Below are 20,284 nucleotides of genomic sequence, written 5' to 3' on the forward strand. Positions count from 1 at the left end.
TTCCCCAGTGTCCACGTCTGGCTTTCTGCTGGCAGTCCCTGTCCAGCTCCCAGGAATGAAACACAGCAGCTCCAGAAGGTAACTACAGCCCTAACCCACAAGGGCCTTTCAGTTTTCAATTAAAGGAGCAGACTCCAATTAGATCAAACCCATTCACATGAAAAGAAAAGTCTGGCTTGCAGTATTTGGGAGGCCAGAATTAGCCTCGCTCTAAGTTGCTCTTCATCCCGTGGAAATTTAGTCACTTTTACTAATTGGGTTTCCTTTAAATAATTAAGCTGAGCTGCCTGAGCAGGCTGCCACCTACTAAGATGTCTGTTTTCAGGGCACACACACAAATGGAGCCTTTAATAAGAGCAGCAAAATGTTCATTTTTCCCCCAAAAAGCCCCAGCCTGGGGCAGGTTGCAGTTGGGGCCCCCTGTTGTGTTGCTGACTCACAGCAGCAGCAGCTGAGCTGGTCCTAGGTGCACAAAAAAGGGCTTTTTGTTTTTCCAAAGCTCCAAAGTGTTGAGCAGGAAGCAGCACGTGATGGGGCAGATGTACCTGAGGAGCACAGGCAAGAAAATTCCAAACCCATTAGAACTGCTGGCAGGAGGTTCCGCCTTGCCAGAACCTGTTTGTGATTAATCCTGCAGACTTTGGGAGCTGCTGTCCCAGCACAGCTCTGCACCTTTTAGGGCATTCCTAACGCTCTAAATCCAGATGCTGGATTTCCAGAAGAAGTCCTTTCCTGGCAGGAGAATAACCAAGGAGAGATATTAAGTGGAAATTCCTCCATTTCTTCAAGGACGAGGTATTTCCTCAGAGTCTTGCAGAAATGCTTTGATGAGTTAGAAGCACAAGGCTGTTCTGTCACTGATGCCTCCTGTGTGTGAGACCTGGGTTTGGTTATTCCTTCAGGAATCTGCTGTTCTCCAAGCAGTCAACACACAAACAAGGGCTGAACATTGTTTTTTCCTACTCTGCTGTTGGCTTCCTCTGCAGTCTTAGCCCTCCACGTCCCTCTGTGCTCGTTTCCTTCCTGTGGAATGAGGTTTTACTGGCAAACCTGCTCTGGCCACACAGCACAGCTGGAGCAAAGGGACTGCCCAGCCTCAGGAATTGTGGCACAGAGAATCTCAGGTGCCCAGTGTGTGTTTCACGGCCAGGGATAGCCAGCCAGGCTCACTCAGAGCCATCCCCTGCATGTCCCTGCTGGGCTCTGTGGCTGTTCAGCTTTCCTGCAGTTCATCAGGGGGTTATCAAAGGCTCATAGAGGGATTAACTCCAGCCTCATTTCCTTCTCCCAGACTGGCAGATAAGGCTGTGAAGGAATACGCCACGTACCGCTCGGGGCTGCTCTTCTGGGCACTTGTAGATCTCATTTACAACATGTTCAAGGTAAGGAGAGCACTGGGATTCCTCTACAGCAGCCCCAGTTCAGCTCTAGCAGCTTTCTCACCTGAGCAGCTACATGAGTTTGAAACAGAAGGCAAAGGTTTTTTTTGAAGCCCCTTTCTCCAAGGTCCTTGGAAACAAAACTTCTCAGAATCCCAGGATGGTTTGGGTGGGAAGGGACCTTAAAGCCCATCAGTTCCACCCCTGCCACGGGCAGGGACACCTCCCACTATCCCAGGCTGCTCCAAGCCCCAGTGTCCAGCCTGGCCTTGGGCACTGCCAGGGATCCAGGGGCAGCCCCAGCTGCTCTGGGCACCCTGTGCCAGGGCCTGCCCACCCTCCCAGGGAAGGATTTTTTCCTTCTTTTTTCTTCTGCACCTTGTAAAAGCAGAAAGGCCACAGGAAGCTGCCTGTTCTCTTTGTACCCCTTGCAGTTCAGTATCTGAAGAATTGAGAGACTTTCCCAGCTGGCAGCACTCCTGTGCTGTGTATTTGCTTATTTTTCCTGTTCATTGTTCATGGAAGGAAGGACATTCCAGGCTGTGCCAGGGAAGTGGTTGGGTGAGGAAGGAGGTGGGGGCAGAAAGAAACCTGCAGCTTCCAAAGAGGGGTCAGTACTCGGGGTGAGAAAATGCCCAGGACCTTGTTTCATTCTGTAACAAAAGGTCCTGAAGTTGCACTTGGGGAATTTCTTCCTCTGGTGGTTGTTTGCAAGAGGCAGGGATGGAAATCCAGGAGCGATGGGAGAAGGCACCAGGGTTTGCAGTAACTCTTTTTTTTTTTTTTTTTTTTTTAATTAAATAATTCTTTTTTGGCCTGATTTGGTGTCCTTGTCCCCTGTCAGAAGGTGCCTACCAGTAACACAGAGGGAGGCTGGTCCTTCTCTCTGGCTGAGTTCATCCGACACAACGACATGCCAATACACGAGGCTGCAGACAAGGCCCTGAAAACCTTCCAGGAGGAATTCATGCCAGTGGAAACGTTTTCCGAGTTTTTGGATGTGGCTGGTGAGTGTTTGCTTGCCCTTTTATAGGCTGCCTTGTGCAGCTCGTGGCTGGAGACAGCGGCATTCCTGCCACTGCTGCAGCCTGTGGGGGTGGCACAGGGAGAGGAGGGACACCAGCACTGCCCAGCCACGGCCTGAGCTGTCCCAAACCAGCTGGGACACACCTGAGCAGCCCCAGGCAGGAAAATCTCTCCCAGCTGATCCTGCAGGTGCCCCCTGCTCTGTTAAACATCTGTAGCACAGCTGGGAGGTGTTTGGGGGGTGAACAGATGTGACCGGGCACCAGAGGCGGCAGCTGGGTGCAGCCAGAGTTCCTCCCCAGGGATTTTGGTGCCTCCAGGAGTCAGGAGGTGCTGAAAACCTGCAGGGAAGCTGCTCTTTCTTCCCTCAAGATCTGTGCCCCAGGCCAGTTTCTCGCTGTCCCACACAGGGAGCAGAGCTGGCTCCCTGGAGCTGCACAAGAGCAGTTCCATGTGGGTTTAATGGACACATTTCAGTCCCTCCTGATGCATCCAACAGGGTTCACCCTCCTCATGTCCAGCCTTAAAATAACCCTGCAGCTGTCAGGAGCTCACACATGGCCCAGCACAAATCCCTCGTGGGGGCAGGACAATCGGGGGCTGATTCTTCTCTCTTGTCTTCTTCTGTTCGAAGGACTCTTGTCAGAAATCAACGATCCCGACAGCTTCCTCAAGGATCTCCTGAACTCCATCCCCTGAGCCGCCAGCACGGAGAAGCTTTGGGCAGAGACTCCATCGCTTGCCTTCCACCCCTCTGTGTCCCTCCTTGTGCAGTCTGTCCCTTCCCTGAGGAGTGCTGCAGTTTTTTGTTGGAATTTTTTTTGTTTTGTTTTCGTTTTTTGGTTTTCTTTTTTGGTTTGTTTTTTTTTTTTTTTTTATTTTCTACAATTTTTCTTCATGGAGTGATTTGGAATTTAGATTTGTTTTATCTTGTGTTTCAGCGCTTCTATCTGTAAAGCCCTGTGCATTCAAGCTGTTTGAAAGAACTTGTACAGAGAGGAATCCAAACCAGTAAATCTTAATGCTTTAGTGTGCACCTCTTTGAAGTTAAATAAACCGAACAAATGGGTGAGCTGGGTTTGACTGGTGCTTGAGCCACCCAGGAGCCTCAATGCCAAGGTGTTTCTCACTTTTCCTTCCAGAGCTGCTGCTCTGTCCAGCCCTGGCTCTGGTCAAGGAGCCCCAGAAGCAGAAGGCTCCCAGAGGGAGCAGCCGGGCGCTCCCTGCCCGCACACGGAGCTTCGGTGTGGGGCAGGAGCCCCAGGGCTTGGGCTCTGCAAGGACAACGTTTGCCCCCTTCCCTCACCTGGGTGCAGGCAGCAGCTCCGTGTCCCCTCTCCATGGGGTGTCCAGGGCCTGTCCTGGCTCTGTCCCCTCTCCATGGGGTGTCCAGGGCCTGTCCTGGCTCTGTCCCCTCTCCATGGGGTGTCCAGGGCCTGTCCTGGCTGTGTCCCCTCTCCATGGAGTGTCCAGGGCCTGTCCTGGCTCCGTGTCCCCTCTCCATGGAGTGTCCAGGGCCTGTCCTGGCTCCGTGTCCCCTCTCCATGGAGTGTCCAGGGCCTGTCCTGGCTGTGTCCCCTCTCCATGGGGTGTCCAGGGCCTGTCCTGGCTCCGTGTCCCCTCTCCATGGGGTGTCCAGGGCCTGTCCTGGCTCTGTCCCCTCTCCATGGGGTGTCCAGGGCCTGTCCTGGCTCCGTGTCCCCTCTCCATGGAGTGTCCAGGGCCTGTCCTGGCTCCGTGTCCCCTCTCCATGGAGTGTCCAGGGCCTGTCCTGGCTGTGTCCCCTCTCCATGGGGTGTCCAGGGCCTGTCCTGGCTCCGTGTCCCCTCTCCATGGGGTGTCCAGGGCCTGTCCTGGCTCTGTCCCCTCTCCATGGGGTGTCCAGGGCCTGTCCTAGCTCCCTCTCCCAGGCTGGACCCAAAGCTCGCTGTGCCTCTGATGGACGGCCTCTCTCGGGGGGCTGCTCCCATCCCTGTCCCCTCTCTGGGGACACTCCCAGCTCCAGCCAGCGCCTGTCCCAGAGCCCTGCCCACCCCCAGTGCCCCCCTGCTGCCCTGCACGCCCTGCCCTGAGCCCAGCACTGCCAGGGACAGCCGTGCCCTGTGCCCCACCTGTGCGTGCGGGAAACTCTGCTGGCACAGCTCTGCTCTGCTGTAACCAGCTGCCACCTGGTGAAGCTGGAATCTAATAAAGCTTTCCCTGGCTTCCTCATCTCTGTTTGAACTTGAATTTCCTGACACAGTCCCATCCCAGAAATAATAATAATAATAATAATAATAATTTTAGAGGCTGAATAACTCCCCAGCCCATTTGGTGCCTGTTGTTAGTGTTGGCCACGCGCTGGGATCTGGCAATTAGCAGAGGGGTGAAGGTGCAGTGTTTTTGTTCTCACCTCTGTGGGGGCTGATGTCACTCCTGGAATTGCTGCTGAGGAGGGGAACTGGGCAGGAAATGCCCCGGGGAGGTTTGGGTTGGTGTCCCACGAGGGACTCAGGGCTGTGGGTGGGTTGGTGGCTCTGCCTGGCTCTGTGAAGTCCGGGAGGGGCTGGTGTGGGGTTGGCTCTGTGGAGCAGCAATCCCGCACCTCTGCTGCTGCCCTGGAACCACATCAAAGGGCAGCCACACCTCGCTGTAAAGCCCTGCAGAGCCAGAGCTAACAGTCCTCTCTGCAGCCAGCAGCTGGGCTGGTGCAGGGTGGGCGCAGGAGCCACTCACGGCTCCGCAGCCTGGGCAGCGCCAAACCCCTCTGCAGGCAATGACCTCCAGAGCTGCCCGAGTCCCGAGAGCAGCAGCGACAGCTCACAAGGAGCCTGGGCTTCGTGGCTGTGCTTCTAAAGGCTCTCAGCACGGGGCACGACTGAAGCCCCACCACGTTTTGGCTTTGCCATTTGTGCGAGGGGAGTGGCGAAGCTCCACACACGAGGTTTGGGAGCCGGGGGGAACACCGGGCTGCCTTCCTTCCGCACTCAGTGTCCTTCCTGACAAAACCACATCTGTTCCCCTGCAGCCACAGCCTCGGGGTGCCCTCAGCTCCTCTCCCCAGCTTTGCCTGCCTGGCCAAGGAAGGATGTTACCCTTGGCAGGACCTTCTGCAGCTTTCCCAGCCAGGGAGCTCCAGCACAGCTCAGGATGGAAATCCTGGTTTGCTCCACTTGTGCCGGCACAGATCTTCTGTAAAAAACAGATTCAACTGCTGCAGGAGCTGGTGAAGTCTCTAGCAGGCAAATCACTGGGTTTCTACCCCTCCAGCTGGGTCAGCAGATCCTGAGTTCCCGGGAGCAGAACGTGGTCACTTTGTTCAACATTAATGACTGAGGAGAGGGCATCTTGGAGGGAGATTTTAAGCTGTTCTTACAAACACCCTTGCAATGAGCCCTGAGGAGGGGACATCACACCCGGAGCACCCAGCAGGGACAGCGGGACCCCTGAGGGGGGACATCGCACCCACTCTCAGCGTTCCCGTCCCGGACCCCGGGGGATGCCCGTGGTGGCCACACGAGCCCGCAGTGAGTCACGGAGCCGAAGCTTTGGAGCTCCTGCCTTTCCCAGCTCCCCGGGCTGCTCCTGAGGGAGAAGCGCTCGGGTGGAGCCCCCGCAGTTCCAGCGCTGCTGCAGCCGCTGGGTTACAGAAAACTGCTGAGAGCAGCAAAACCCGGCTGCAGGGAAGAGAAATGGGAATGAGCCGGCGCTCCGGAGATGCGCCTTTGGTGCCTGATGTCATCCTTCGGGAATCAGCTTGTTGCCATCAAACGTTAGGAATAATTAAAGGGTGCTGCCGGCTTCGCAGCGCAGCCCTGCTTGCTCGTTAAATGAGATTAAAAACAGCGGCCTGAGAGAAGCTGCAGGGATTAAACCCCTGGGAAGGGCCCAGGGGTGTCCCAAACACGGATTCTGGGGTGGGGTGGCCACCTCCAGCATGGGACACCAGAGACAACACCCCAGACACACCAGGGCTGAACACGGGATTCACTCGGGGCTGTCCCCGCCACCCAGGGCTGTCATTTGTGCCCGAGCCCCGGAGGATTTTGGTCTCCACAGGAACATCCCGAGCCCTTTCCCATCTCAGTCTCCCATCTGGGGCTGAGGACAGCACTGGCTCTCCCCGGGGCATGTGCTGAGGGTGACTGAGGTCCTGCTGGCACAACACTTGGGAAAGAACAAGCGGGATTATGATTAATGACAGTAATTATTGGGTTATCATCGTTAGGGCAGGGATCTCTCCATCTGAGGCACTCGAGCCCGACAGCCCAGGGTGTCCCTGGCTGCCCTGCCCTGCCCTCCACCTCCTTCCCCAGATTAAAACATCTCCTTTATCCCTTCTCCAACCCCTGCCCTGTCCCCACGGCAGGGAAAGATGGGAAAGATGGGAAAGGTGTCAGACCCAACATCCCTGGCAAGACTAAACATGGTGTTCATGACATTCCTGGGTTTTTTAAAGCTCAGCCTCTCTCCACAGTCAAAGCTGAACTTAAACCACAAAACACCTGAATTTTTCCGATTTCTGCTCCACATTTGCCCTTCGTCATATCACACCTTCCCCACTGGAGAAGGGCCGTAGGGCAGGTGTTATCCTGCTTCTCCAGTGGCAAAAAACCCCCAAAACATTCCCCCCGTGGCGCAGGCTGGGGCTCATGGCAGCAGCCCCAGGAGCAGAGCTGGGCTCTCTGATCGTTCCCGCTTCTCCTGCGGCTCCAGGGACATTTGTGGATCACCGAGGACCTGGAGGTTGCACCAGGTTTGGTTGGGCTCTCCCACAGCTCCGGCCGTGATTCACCCACAGAGGGTTTGTGTTTCCCAAGGGAAGGGACCTGGCTGAGTCAGGCTGAGGAGTGCCAGGGTGGGGACTTCTTTCCAGAAGAAAAACCTTGATTTTTGGAGCGGGAAATCCATTGTGAGGTGCCTGATGCTCCCGGGGGGAAGGGAAGGGGCAGGAGAGCTCTGCAGCATCCAGATGTGGGGATCAGGGAGCCGGGAATGCGTCTGATCCCTCCTGGTTCTGTGGCAACAGCAGGATGAGGGAGCAAATCCCTGTGGGACAGGAGAGAGGCTGTAATTCCCACTCCAAACCTGCAGGACCAGCACCGAGTACGGGGGGATCCCGCTCAGCAAAGGCTTAATAAGCACCAGGAAAATTAAATCTTTCCAGAGGCACATCCAGACCTCCTCACACACCCTAAAACCTCCCCATCCCAGCAGGATGGTGCCTTCTGAGCGTCTGAAGACCCCAAACCTGCCTGGGGTTAGAACACAGCACGAGGGCTTCCCCTCCACACGTCCTTTGTGCCGTTTTATTGGTAATTTTACCCAAAAGCATCTTCCCCAATGACGCCTTCCCCTTTGGGAGGGGAGTGGGATCCCTGCTGATCTCCAGGGTTGGGATAAAAGGGCTGGAGCTGGTTCCTGCCCCAGCTGTCGATGTGAACGGATGGGATCAATCCTGCAGAAAAGTCTGCAAACGGGGGTTTAATCATTAATTTTTTTCCCTCTTGGGACCATTCCCAGAGGTTCACATGGCTGCCCCAGCAGCTTGGTGTGCCGGGGGGGCATCCCTGAAGTGATTTTGTCCTTAATCCACCTGACACCCTCTCCCAGCCCTCCTGGCGAGCTCACAGCGTGTTTTTCCCTGTATCCTTGATCCCTCACACGTGAGCTGTGAATCATCCCCACCTGGAACGGGAACGTGGCCGTGCAGCCAACGAGTCAAGGCCAGTCCCCGTTTTGTTATCGGGTCGGGCAGGGAACAGAAACGTGACCCAAGGGTGGCTCCTAAAAAAGCCACCCGGACCACGGGAGATCTCTGGGATGTTTTGGGAACCTCCTTGGGCTGCAGGGCGGCCTCTCCCCAGAGCAGCTCCAAACCCACCTGGTGACACTCGGGAGTTCATTTGGGAGCCTGGACTTGGTGGTTTTGAGCTCGTTTCTGTCACTCTCCTGCCTGGAGGACGTTTGATCCTCGAGCTCCATGGGGCATGAACTGATCAGGAACAAGCCCTGAGCTGGAACTGGGCTGTCCCAAAGGCGAGGAGGGAATCCCGTGGGATATGGGCTTGGCTGTGTGCACCCAGGGGCTGGAGGCTCCTGGCCGCGGCGTGGCCGGAGGGTCATTCCCTGGTGTGACATTCCCGCAGGAAAATGTGGGATTCCATCCGGGCCTGGGGGGCTGCAGCCCCAAGGTGTCCCCACCACGTCCCCGGAGGCTCCACCACGGTCTTGCTGAAGGATCCACACGTCCTGAAAGGTGCCGCAGACGCGTGTCCAGGGAGAAAAATCACTTTTCCTCCATTGGAAAAGTCCAGGGAATCTTTTGCGGCCCTGGAACATCGCAGCTCGCTGCGTGTTTATGCTCAGCAGCTCCAGCCCGCTGCTGGTTTGAAAACACTTCCAGGCAGGGGCAGAGAGAGCCAAAACACGGGAGAGCCCGGCTGGGGCTGGTCGGAAGTCGGGAATGGGCAGAGAGGAGCGGGGAAGGTTCCTGTCCCGGCGGGAAGAGGATGGCACTTCCAGAGGGCACTGCCCGCCCTGGGACAGGGGATGGCACTTCCAGAGGGCACTGCCCGCCCTGGGACACAGGATGGCACTTCCAGAGGGCACTGCCCGCCTTTGGACAGGGATTGCACTTCCAGAGGGCACTGCCTGCCCTGGGACACGGGATGGCACTTCCAGAGGGCACTGCCCGCCCTGGGACAGGGATTGCACTTCCAGAGGGCACTGCCCGCCCTGGGACAGGGGATGGCACTTCCAGAGGGCACTGCCCGCCTTTGGACAGGGATTGCACTTCCAGAGGGCACTGCCCGCCCTGGGACAGGGGATGGCACTTCCAGAGGGCACTGCCCGCCTTTGGACAGGGATTGCACTTCCAGAGGGCACTGCCCGCCCTGGGACAGGGGATGGCACTTCCAGAGGGCACTGCCCGCCTTTGGACAGGGATTGCACTTCCAGAGGGCACTGCCCGCCCTGGGACAGGGGATGGCACTTCCAGAGGGCACTGCCCGCCCTGGGACACGGGATGGCACTTCCAGAGGGCACTGCCCGCCTTTGGACAGGGATTGCACTTCCAGAGGGCACTGCCCGCCTTTGGACAGGGATGGCACTTCCAGAGGGCACTGCCCGCCTTTGGACAGGGGTTGCACTTCCAGAGGGCACTGCCCGCCCTGGGACAGGGGATGGCACTTCCAGAGGGCACTGCCCACCCTGGGACACAGATTGCACTTCCAGAGGGCACTGCCCGCCCTGGGACAGGGGATGGCACTTCCAGAGGGCACTGCCCGCCTTTGGACAGGGATTGCACTTCCAGAGGGCACTGCCCGCCCTGGGACAGGGGATGGCACTTCCAGAGGGCACTGCCCGCCCTGGGACACGGGATGGCACTTCCAGAGGGCACTGCCCGCCCTGGGACAGGGATGGCACTTCCAGAGGGCACTGCCCGCCCTGGGACAGGGATTGCACTTCCAGAGGGCACTGCCCACCCTGGGACACAGATTGCACTTCCAGAGGGCACTGCCCACCTTGGGACACGGGATGGCACTTCCAGAGGGCACTGCCCGCCCTGGGACAGGGATGGCACTTCCAGAGGGCACTGCCCGCCCTGGGACAGGGATTGCACTTCCAGAGGGCACTGCCCACCCTGGGACACAGATTGCACTTCCAGAGGGCACTGCCCACCTTGGGACACGGGATGGCACTTCCAGAGGGCACTGCCCGCCCTGGGACAGGGATGGCACTTCCAGAGGGCACTGCCCACCTTGGGACAGGGGATGGCACTTCCAGAGGGCACTGCCCGCCCTGGGACAGGGATTGCACTTCCAGAGGGCACTGCCCGCCCTGGGACAGGGATTGCACGGGGAGGAGGCAGCAGGACAAGAAGCCATCCGGAGTACCGGGGGAAGGTCGGGTTTCCGTGTCGCCTGCAGCAGGGGGGAGCGCGGCAGGTCCCTGCTCTCCCGGGGGTGTCACTCCCACATCCATTAAACCCTGGAGCCCCAGCCAGCACTGGGAGGTCAGAAACTCGGGGAGCTCCTGCCCACAGTCAGGTTCACAGCTCACCCAGGCTCTCCTGCATCACAAAGGACTTTCCCCCCCAAATAATGTCTTTGGCAAATAAATTAATTTTTTTTTTTCTTGGAGAGGGGGTTGACTCTCTGTTGTTCAGCTCATGGTTCAGTTCATCACTTTGAGTGATTTCATCCATTTTGAGGCATTTTCCCTCAGTCTTCTCATTCCTAATTTAAGTAACAAACTCCCCAAAGTCTCTGCTGACTTCCCAGCCCCAGTGCAGGGGATTTTGCAGCCTGGAGCTCTTTGTGCACCACTGAAAACATTGGAGCCTCTCTGTGTGGCCTGGAGCAGCTGAAACTCTCCAAAACACTTTCCTTTTGTTCTTGCCCCTCTCTGTGTCTTTTGGGGTTGTTATTGTCACCTTCAGTCCCTCCCAGGCCAATCTGCTCTCCATGAAGCACCGTCAGGATGTTCCCACCTTTTCAGCTCTGCCTTGTCCATAAATCCCAACCCTGTTGTGCTCTGGGCAGGGAGGCACCGCAGGCACCACCTTTATTTTCCAAAATACATCTCTGGGCCTCTGCAAAGCCACCCTCTGTCCCTGCTGGGTGCTCCGGGTGCGATGTCCCCTCCTCAGGGCAGGTCCCGCTGTCCCTGCTGGAGCAGACGAGGGGAGGTGGGAGATGCCGGCGCAGGGACCGGGGTGCTCGGGGGAAGCCCAGCCCCACATTCCCGATCCACGGCTCCCACCAGGATAATTTCCTTCCTGTGTCCTGTAAAAAACCTCCCAGGCTAAAAACCCACGGTGCAAGCGAGGAAAAGAATCAGCTAATGGCTTCTGGAAGAGAGATTTAGACAGGGAGCTAAAAATAAAGCCCAGTTCAACTTAACCCTCCTCAGGGCTTGGAGCTTGGGGTGCTGCTCAACCCAGCAAACTTTGGGGCAGCGACGAGAAAGAAATCATTTATTTTGTTAATTTAAAGGTCATCCTGCATTTCAATTAATCAGGCCAGGGTCCGCCTGCTGCCTTCAAAACGAAAAGCGTGACCATTTGGGGATTGAAACGGAGCACGTGGACCTGCCCGGATCCCCGGCGCAGCATCCTGAGATCATCCCGGGGAAGCTGCCGGAGCAAACGCCGCCCCTGGGCCACACCTGGGCAGCCTGTCCGGGCCCATCGCTGCATATTTGCCGCTCTACTCAATGCGGATGCAAATGTTTGGTTCCTAAGGAAGCAGAGAGCTCCGCCGCCGTCTCCACGGAAATACCGGCGTGTCCCGACCGCGGATGCTCCGCTCAGCATCTTTATCTCCTCCTGAGCTCAGCCGCCTCTCGGGGCTGCACCTGGGGCAGAAGGTTTTGTTTGCAAAATATTTACACCTCTCCACGGAGGAGATCAGCCCCGGCCGGGCTGGGAGGGATATCCGGTGGGGATATGAATCCAACCCTTCCCTTGCATCCCAAAATCTCTGCTGCTGGGCTCGTGCAGCTCTTTGGCTGTGCAGGAGCATCCTCTCTCTTTGCGTCTGGATCTGTTTCGTGCTGCTGACCCCCATAAACCCCCAAATGCGGGCAAACGAGGTTTTTGTGACCGCGGGAATAAACCTGCGGCGGGAGAAGGTGCTGTGCTTCAGCGGCGGCTCCTCTCTCCCCTGAGCTGATAGGACAGGGAGGGGACAAACGGGGGGACCAAGTGGGACACCAAGCAGCGTTTTGGGAGGAGAAACCTCCTTTAAAGGCAGTGAAGGTGCAGGGAGGAGCAGCTGCTGCTCTGTCGCTGCCGGTGTCACTCATCCCTCCCACGAGCACTTTCTGTTCCCGCAGCGTGCCCGGGTGACGATTCCCGGCACGATCCAAAGGCTTCCCCTAAGCGGCAGGGAACCAGCCCGGTGACTGACCCGGCCCTTTCCCCGGGCTGGGCACAGCTCCGGTGCCTCCGCGGGTGTTTCGGTGCGGCTGAGTCACCGCGGAGTCACCGGGGCCGTCCCCAAGTCCTGCCCATCCTCCGGGCGGGCAGGGCTGCTCCTGCCCCCATTTCCCAAGAAAAAAATCCCGCTGCCGGTGCAGAAAAGGCGCTGCTGGGGCGGGAAAGGCTTTGCTGGCCAAAAATGCATCCGGGATGAGGCTGATGCCACCCCCCGATGATGCTCGTGCACCATCACAGGGGGCTGGGGTAAAAACCAACCATTTTGGAGGTGGAACTGCCGGAGATTCTGCTGCTTTCAGCAGCCGGGTTTGCCCAACCACCCTCACCCAGGAAACTGTGGGAGGGTGAGAGCCCCAAGGGAGCGACGCCAACCCCGTGGTGATGCCCTTCAGACCGGGGAGCAGCGCCTACGGCACTGGACGGGAGCCCTGGGGTTCGGTTTGGGTCGGTTTGCCTGGAAAATGGTCACTGCACCAAGGAAACAAGAACTTCCCATCAGTACCAGACTAACAGAGCCTCCAGGAATACAACCGGCCCCAGGAAAATTAATATTAAAAATCTGAGCAGATCTAGAGAGCAGCCCTGGGAACGATCATCGAGGTTTGGGAACGCAGGATGCTGCCCAAGCGAAGGGAAAATTCCCCAGATTCCCCAGTCCCTGCTCCAGCCCGAGTTTGGGAGAAGCAACTGGGAGCAAAGCCACCCCCAAAGCGTTGTTATTATCGTCGGCATCAGCGGCGTCCCCGCGCTCAGAAATAGCCCCATTTCCCAGCCCTTTTCCTCCCAGTCCAAATCGGAAAGGGCTCATCCGCGCTCCATTATTTATATCTGCAACTGGCAGGCGGCGGGGAGCTTTCCTGGGCAGGAATCGCAGGAATTCCCTGCAGGAATGTCCCCGGCCTGGCACGGGGCTGGTGGCAGCGGTCAGGCCGGGGCTGCAGGGCCCTCCCGGAGCGGGGATTCCCATCTGTCCCAGCCCAAGATTAATTAATTACTGCGATTAATGCAGGGCGATTCCCTTCCAGGGGCCGGGATGGAGCCGCAGCGGGATCCTGGAGGTGACCGCGGCCACCCCAGGGAGGGGATGGAGCTCATTAGGGAAAGGACTCATTTGAGTTAACGACCTTGGGACGAGGCGCCGGTGGACCCGGGGCGCTGCAAGATCACGGGGCAGGTACCAAACCCGTCATTGTCCGGTTTATCACCCCCTCGGGTGCTTTCCTGCTTCCCTACGGGAGAAAATAAAACTCAGCTGGATTTCCCCACCTGCTGACCACGGGGTTCTGAAATCACCCGGCTCCTTCCAGCACCACCAGCGAGGGTGCCCAAAACCGGGGAAATCCGTAAAATCCACAAAATCCCAGCATGGTTTGGGTTGGAAGGGACCTTAAAGCTCATCCCATTCCACCCCCTGCCACGGGCAGAGACACCTCCCACTGTCCCAGGTGGTTCCAAGCCTTGGAATTACCCAGATCTGGGCCAAACCCACTCCTGGCTGGCTGCTGCCCCCAGGAATGTCCTCAGTAGGGGCAGTTTTAGTGAATTCCTGCATTTCCCGAGTATTTCTGTGGATCTGCGCGGTGGCACAAGCCACGAACACATTTCCTAGGCAGCTGCAAGGGGTTTTTCATTGGAACCTGGCTGTGTTTGCTGACACCCAGCAGCAGCCACAGCCCTGCCCCGCAGCCGGGCACTGAGGGGGGTTCTGTAACCTCAGCCCCGAACACAACTGAGCTGAGGAGGTTTTGTGCTCGAGGAGAGACAATCTCTCAGGTGTTTCTTTGAGTCACCCTTTTAATGAAGCACCTCCACCCAGCATATTTATGGGTTTTTTTTCCAGGAGGTGCTGGGAAAACACAGGTTTGTAACCCATTAACAGAGCCCTTTGAAGAGCCCTGGCTTTGGTGCTGAGCGTGGCTGGAGGTGCTGGTGGAGTTTCAGCGAGCGGGGACAAAAAAATATAAATATAAATATAAATATAAATATAAATATAAATATATATAAATATAGCCTGGCAAGCCCTATGGTTTTATTTCAGAAAGGATGTTTGAGTAAACAGGGCTCCTGCAGCTTCACGCCAACCCAACACAGTTTTCCCTGTGTTTCCCTTGCATCATTCCCTGCCCAGCAGAGCAATGTGGCAATCACATCATTCAATTAAACAATATCCTTTGATTGCCCAGAGGTCCGGGAGCAGCAGTTGGGAAACGCTCATTTAATAACTTAATTATTATAATATCAGCATTGCTTAGCACTTAGGCAGGGCCCTGCTTTGGGATAACAAAATCCAAGGTTTATAATTTAGTGTGATCTGACCTAATCGTGCAATCATGGGATCATGCAGTGTTGAAGGATTGGAATGGCCCTTAAAGATCATCCAGTCCCAACCCTGCCACGGACAGGGACAATTCCCACTATCCCAGGTTGCTCAAGGCCTTATCCAACCTGGCTTTGAATGCTGCCAGGGATGTGGCATCCACAGCTTCTCTGGGCACCCTGTGCCAGGGCCTCCCCACCCTCACAGGGAACAATTCCTGCCCAACATCCGACCAAAATTTCCCCTCCTCCACTTTGCACCCATTTCCCCTTGTCCCGTCACTCCAGCTGCTGATGCAGAGGTTTTCCTGCAGCCCCTTCATCCCCTGGAAGGTGCTACGGTGTCCCCACAGCCCCTTCTCCTCTCCAGGCTGAACGTTCCCAACTCTCCCAGCCAGGCTCCACAGGGGTTAGCAGGGGATTAATAATTCCGTGGCGTCCCCGAGAGCCGGCAGCGGGCTTGTAAGGCCTGTATCTCATTTCCTGTACGGTTGCCCGTTAATGCGGGGGCTCCCTGCGGGCTCTGGAGCGCCTTTGGGCCCCGGGGCCCCCCAAAAATCACCGCCGCCCCCGAATCCCGAACCCCGCGCTGGGGACGCGTGGAGGGACCGGCGGCTCCTGCGGCTCCGCGGGGCGGGGCCATGCAAATGAGCCGCGTTGCCGTGGCAACGAGGGGCGTGGCTATGGAAATGAGGGGCCGGGTATGGAAATAGGGGCGGGGCTATGGAAATAGCGGGCAGTGGGCGGAGCCTCGGCCCGGCGCGGGGAGGATGAGGCGGGGCCGGGCCCGCCCCGCGCTCCCGCCCAGAGCCCTCAGAGCGCGGCGCGGCGGCGGCGGCCGCAGAGACAGCGCCAGCCCCGGCACGGCCGCTCCGCACCGCCGGTACCGCCGGCCCTCCATCACCGCCGGCCCCTCCATCACCGCCCCCTCCGCCATGAACTCGCTGCTGTTCGGGGAGATGGCCCGCGCCTTCTCCCCCGCCGCCGCCGCCGCCGCTGCCGCCGCCTCCTCCTGCCCGCTGGGCCCCGGCGGCGGCGGCCCCGCGGCGGCCGGGGGGGGCCCGCCGGTGACGGCGGCGCTGCGGAACGACCTGGGCTCCAACATCCATCTGCTCAAGGGGCTGAACGTGCGGTTCCGCTGCTTCCTGGCCAAGGTGCACGAGCTGGAGCGGCGGAACCGGCTGCTGGAGAAGCAGCTGGCGGCCCAGCAGAGCGAGCGCGACCGCCGGCTGCGCTACAAGACCTTCTCCCGGGACCAGGCGGTGCAGACGGACGGCGGGACCCCGCCGCTGGTGCCGCCGCCGGGCCCCGGGCACGGGGCGCTGCCGTCGCCGCCGCACTACGGGCGCCTGCCCGGCACCATCTGGAGCTACACCCAGGTGCGGCGCACCGGCGGCGGCGGCCTGGAGACCGTGCAGGGCCCCGGCGTGTCCTGGGTGCACCCGGACGGCGTCGGGGTGCAGATCGACACCATCACCCCCGAGATCCGCGCCCTCTACAACGTGCTGGCCAAAGTCAAGCGGGAGCGCGACGAGTACAAGAGGAAGTGAGTGATGGGGGATGCGGGCGGTCCGCGCTGCACTGCGGGGGAAACGGGGCCAGCCCTCCCCGGGAGCGCTCGGGGACAGCGCTGGGGACGCGGGCACCGGGCTCCCCCTCCCCGGCCGTCTCTGCGGGCGGGGGATGCGCCCCGGGGATGGTGGGGGGCTTTTCCTCGGGGTGGGTGTTGAACCTCATCTCGGTACCCAGAAAATTGTGGGATCCATCCCTGGGGGGATGGAGAGCCTGGATCTTGTAAGGAGCATTGTCAGGTTAACTTAAAAAAAAAAAAAAAAAAAAAAAAAATATATATATATATGCAATTTATATATATATGTATATTTTTTTTTAGAAGGGAAATAATCAGTTATTAATATTGCATTGCATAGTTACTCCTAAATTTAGCTCGCCTTCATTTTTTTGGTCTGATTACTCCAGTAGTCGGTTCTGTGTGCCAGCTGCCCGAAATTAGCCCAGTGCTGCAATATTTGGGTTGCAAATACTGCAGGGCAGGGTTTGTACTCCGAAATGTTCCTCGGAATTAGCCAAAACAAAAGACTTTGTAAGCCCTGCTGGTCTGGAGGTCTCCCCTGGCCTGTGGCAAGCCCTGGGGTTGGAATGGTGATGGATAGCGTTCCCTTGGATTGCTGTGGCAGAGATGGAGGCCAGAGAGGGAAAAAAAATGTAGCTGGGCTTCTGCAGGGAGATTCCTGCATTGTCTGAGGAGCTGCTGTCCTTCGAGGCTGGCGTGGGCTCTTCCGGCTGGACTTCGGGATTATTTAGCTTTAAAATGCATTTCCTGCTCGCCCAGCCGGGGTTTTTCCCTGCAGAACGCACTGAATCCGTTCTCATTTTCTGCGTTTCCCGGCTCTGTGGCCTGTGGAGCGTGGCTGGGTCCCTTCTGCCCAGGTTTACACACTGCAGTGAGCTCTTTGCACACCTCAGGTCAGCAGCAGCTTTTGTAACAACCTCCCCTGCTGAAATCACCCGGCTCAGAGGCATTTTTGGGGCAGGTTTGGCTGCTCCAGTAGGAATTTGTGGCCTGTTCCTTGGCCAAGGCTCCGTCTGCTTCCAGTGCATCTCCTTGGAGCTCGTGTGCCTCGGTTGCTCTGTCCCTCATAGCTGGAGCCACTGGTGTGGGTGGAAAAAAGGAGCTGGTCTCTGTTTTCCAGCCTGGAGTAGTGGCTGCCATGGTGGCACGGGGTGGTTTTTGTTTCTGTGGCTGGTCCCAAGGAATGGGAGGAGCAGGGAGCAGAGGAAGTGGTGCTGGATGGTGCCTTGGGTGAAGGGGGATCCGTGTGGGGTGTGGGTTGTGTCACCAAAACTTGGGGCTGCTTCTGCTTTTCCATGGATATGTGATTTATTTCCACTTCTGGGGGAAGAGGAGACTTGTGGGCCCTCAGGTTCAGCCTTTCTGCTGATACAAAGTTGATTTTTCTGCTTTTACTCCCTTGTGTAAAGCATGTTTTCCCTCTAGTCTGTGTTCTTGCACACTCAGAGATTGCATAAACCAGATAAATTCAGTGGAGCAAAGGGGAACCTCAGATCTTATTCTTGCCCTTGAAAGAGATTTTCCTTCTGGATAAAACAATGTGATTAACGCATATCAACACGTCCCACGTTGGTGATGTTGCATCTGCAGTGTGGGTTTTATGGATGCTCATTACTGTGGAGCTGGAATTGGTCACTGATCCGTGACCTTCAGTCCCACATGGACAGCACACACTCGTTTTTGGGGGATTGGCTTTTTCCTCTGGGGCCTTGAGCTGCCTTGGGCAAGCTCAGGGAGCAAGACCGTGCTGTTTGCAGTCGCTCCTGGCAGTCCAGTGAAGCAGCTGGGTTTAGCTCTGGGTGGTGCAGTGTTTGTCAGCCTTCCTGCAGGGCTTGGGACGGTGTTTGTTTGTGCAGGGCTGGGGGTCCCTGTCCTGGCACCTCTCCGTGTCTGCACTAAATGCAGTCTTTGGGCTTCCCTTACCTTGCTGTGATCCCTTTGAGGCTCCAGGTTTATTTAGGGAGCTGAGCTCCAGGTGGAGCAGGAGCCTTGTGCCCGTCTCCTGATGGGCTGTTGGGGCTTGTGGGAAGTTGGGCACGAGCTCAAGCTCCCAGCCCAGGTGTGTGACCAGGAGAAGAACCTTTGATTGCTCAGTGTGAGAGCCAGCAGAACCTTTGGGGAGCAGCCGGGCCTTGTAACCTCACCGAGGAGCCACCAGCCCATAGCCAAGCATGCTCAAGCAGATAACGATAATTCCATTTATTTCCTGGGGCAAGGGAGGCTGTTCCCCCTTTCCTGGGTGACCACTTGGTTAAGGAGGTTGTGGCTACGAAATGTTTCTGGTTTGGTTTGGCTACGAGGGAAAGCCAGGCAGGTGGTGACGTGGGGCACGGGAATGCTGCTCAGGGAAGTGCTGGGTGTCCAGCACTCACCTCGGATGTCTCTGTTGTTGTTGTGGAAGGCAAACTCCCCGATGTCACACCTGGGAACTGGAAAATGCAGGGGTGGAACTCGGAGGGGAAATAATCCCTTTGGTTTCCTTTCTTTTAAAGGAAAAGTAGCCTTGCTGCTGTAAAATAACAGTGGGACAGCATCTGGGATGCTCTTTCCAATGAAATTCTGCCTGTGCAATTTCTGGGATTAGCAATGGCTCCATTTGGGGAAATATGTTTAATTTCTTTGTTCCATTCCCTAAAATAATTTTCCTAGGACGTTGTAACACAACAAACTGGAGCTCTGGAATCAGTTGAGCACACAGATCATTTTTTACCCAGGTTTTTGTTTCTGTCTGAAGTAAAATGTTCCCTCTGAGGAGCCCAGCAGATATTTCAGACCAGAACTGCTTTTTCTTTTTCCCCCCAGGTGATGATATTTTACCCTAATAATGTATAAATTTGAATATTTTCTACTTACTGTGCTGTCTTAATCTCCTATTTTTTTAGCAGTGGTCATGATTTTATACGAGATTATGACTTCAGTGAGGGAGTTAAAAACTGGAGGAGTTTTAGAGGGAAAATGAAGTTAAATTAATTTTCTTCATTTTTTTTTTTCCAGCTATGCTTGCATTTAGAAGAGCTTTTGACCACAGGTCTGACTCCAAATCAGATCATTTATTGTTTATCTGTCAGATCTTTGGTAATTTTTATCTACTGTTGCACTTTTAGCAAGAAAAGGCAGAACTGTCTTTCTGCAAAATTGCACTTTTGCAGTCAAAGCAGCTCAATAAAAAAATACTTTCAGGGACAGTTAATTGAAAACGGAGCAAAGTCACAATTTTTAATTTAAAACACGCAGGTGAAATGATTTTTTTTTTTTTTTTCCCTGGACAGAATAAAAACCAATAATCAGCCGTAGTGCTTCGGCTGCTTTGAGGTGAGAGTGAGCAGCTGCGGGTTCCTCCAGGAGCAGGGCTGGAATCCGGGATTCTGCATCCCTGGGGGGATGGATGCACAGGTTTGGCTCCTCCCTGGCACGGATTTGGGGTTGATCCCTCCAGGTTATTCAGGAGAAAAATCTGCTTTTGGAGGAGCAGCTGGGGGGTGAGCCCAGCCCTGGCCCTGTTGTTTGGGGATCTTTGTCCCGTTTCTGGGAAGCTCCGGAGCCTCAACCCCTCCAATGGCACCGCTGGGGAGGGTCCAGCTGGGAGGGAACTGGGGAGAACCAAGGGGATTGTCCCCCCACAATTAGTTAAAGCCTGTTAATCGCTAACCACGGCTGCGTGGCACGTGGAAGGCGTGGGGGCGATGCCCGGCTCCCCGGGCCGAGGTGTCACCTTCCCGAGATCCCTGAAGAGCCGCCCCATCCCTGGGCTCCGCGACAGCGCTGCTGCGTGTGGCCAGCCCAGGCTGCTGACTCGGTGAAATCCTCCTGCAGTCACTCCCTGCCCTCCGTCCCTGCCTCTCCTCGAGCTGTGAGAGCGCAGCTCCAGCCCCAGCACTTGGGGTAGATTTGTATATTTATGGTTCCACGATTACTCTTAATTGCTGCAGATATTGAGTCTGCCAGATGTTGGTTGTCTTTTCCAGCACGGGCTTAACTGGTACTAAGAGTTGAACTGGAAATAATTGTTTTACCTCAGGATGGTATTTCACTGGGAAGATTAATAAAGTC

At 56.6% G+C, this 20,284-nt stretch overlaps 2 protein-coding genes across 2 annotated transcripts in view; both read left to right on the plus strand.

The window, feature by feature from the left end:
• UBR4 (ubiquitin protein ligase E3 component n-recognin 4) overlaps nucleotides 1-3,477 on the plus strand; it is an 83,517-nt gene extending 80,040 nt beyond the window's left edge. Inside the window, 3 exon segments of the mRNA XM_048326045.1 lie at nucleotides 1,292-1,382; nucleotides 2,224-2,386; nucleotides 3,040-3,477. Of these exon segments, the coding sequence (XP_048182002.1) occupies nucleotides 1,292-1,382; nucleotides 2,224-2,386; nucleotides 3,040-3,104 (319 nt within the window). The 3' untranslated portion in view covers nucleotides 3,105-3,477.
• An 11,985-nt stretch (nucleotides 3,478-15,462) lies between these two features.
• Nucleotides 15,463-20,284, plus strand: part of IFFO2 (intermediate filament family orphan 2) — a 45,143-nt gene continuing 40,321 nt past the window's right edge. The window contains exon 1 of the mRNA XM_048326184.1: nucleotides 15,463-16,189. Coding sequence (XP_048182141.1) covers nucleotides 15,579-16,189 — 611 coding nt within the window. The 5' untranslated portion in view covers nucleotides 15,463-15,578. The remainder of the gene's footprint in view (nucleotides 16,190-20,284) is intronic.

This window comes from Corvus hawaiiensis, chromosome 22 (genome assembly GCF_020740725.1).
Source record: "Corvus hawaiiensis isolate bCorHaw1 chromosome 22, bCorHaw1.pri.cur, whole genome shotgun sequence".
Classification (NCBI taxonomy): domain Eukaryota; kingdom Metazoa; phylum Chordata; class Aves; order Passeriformes; family Corvidae; genus Corvus; species Corvus hawaiiensis.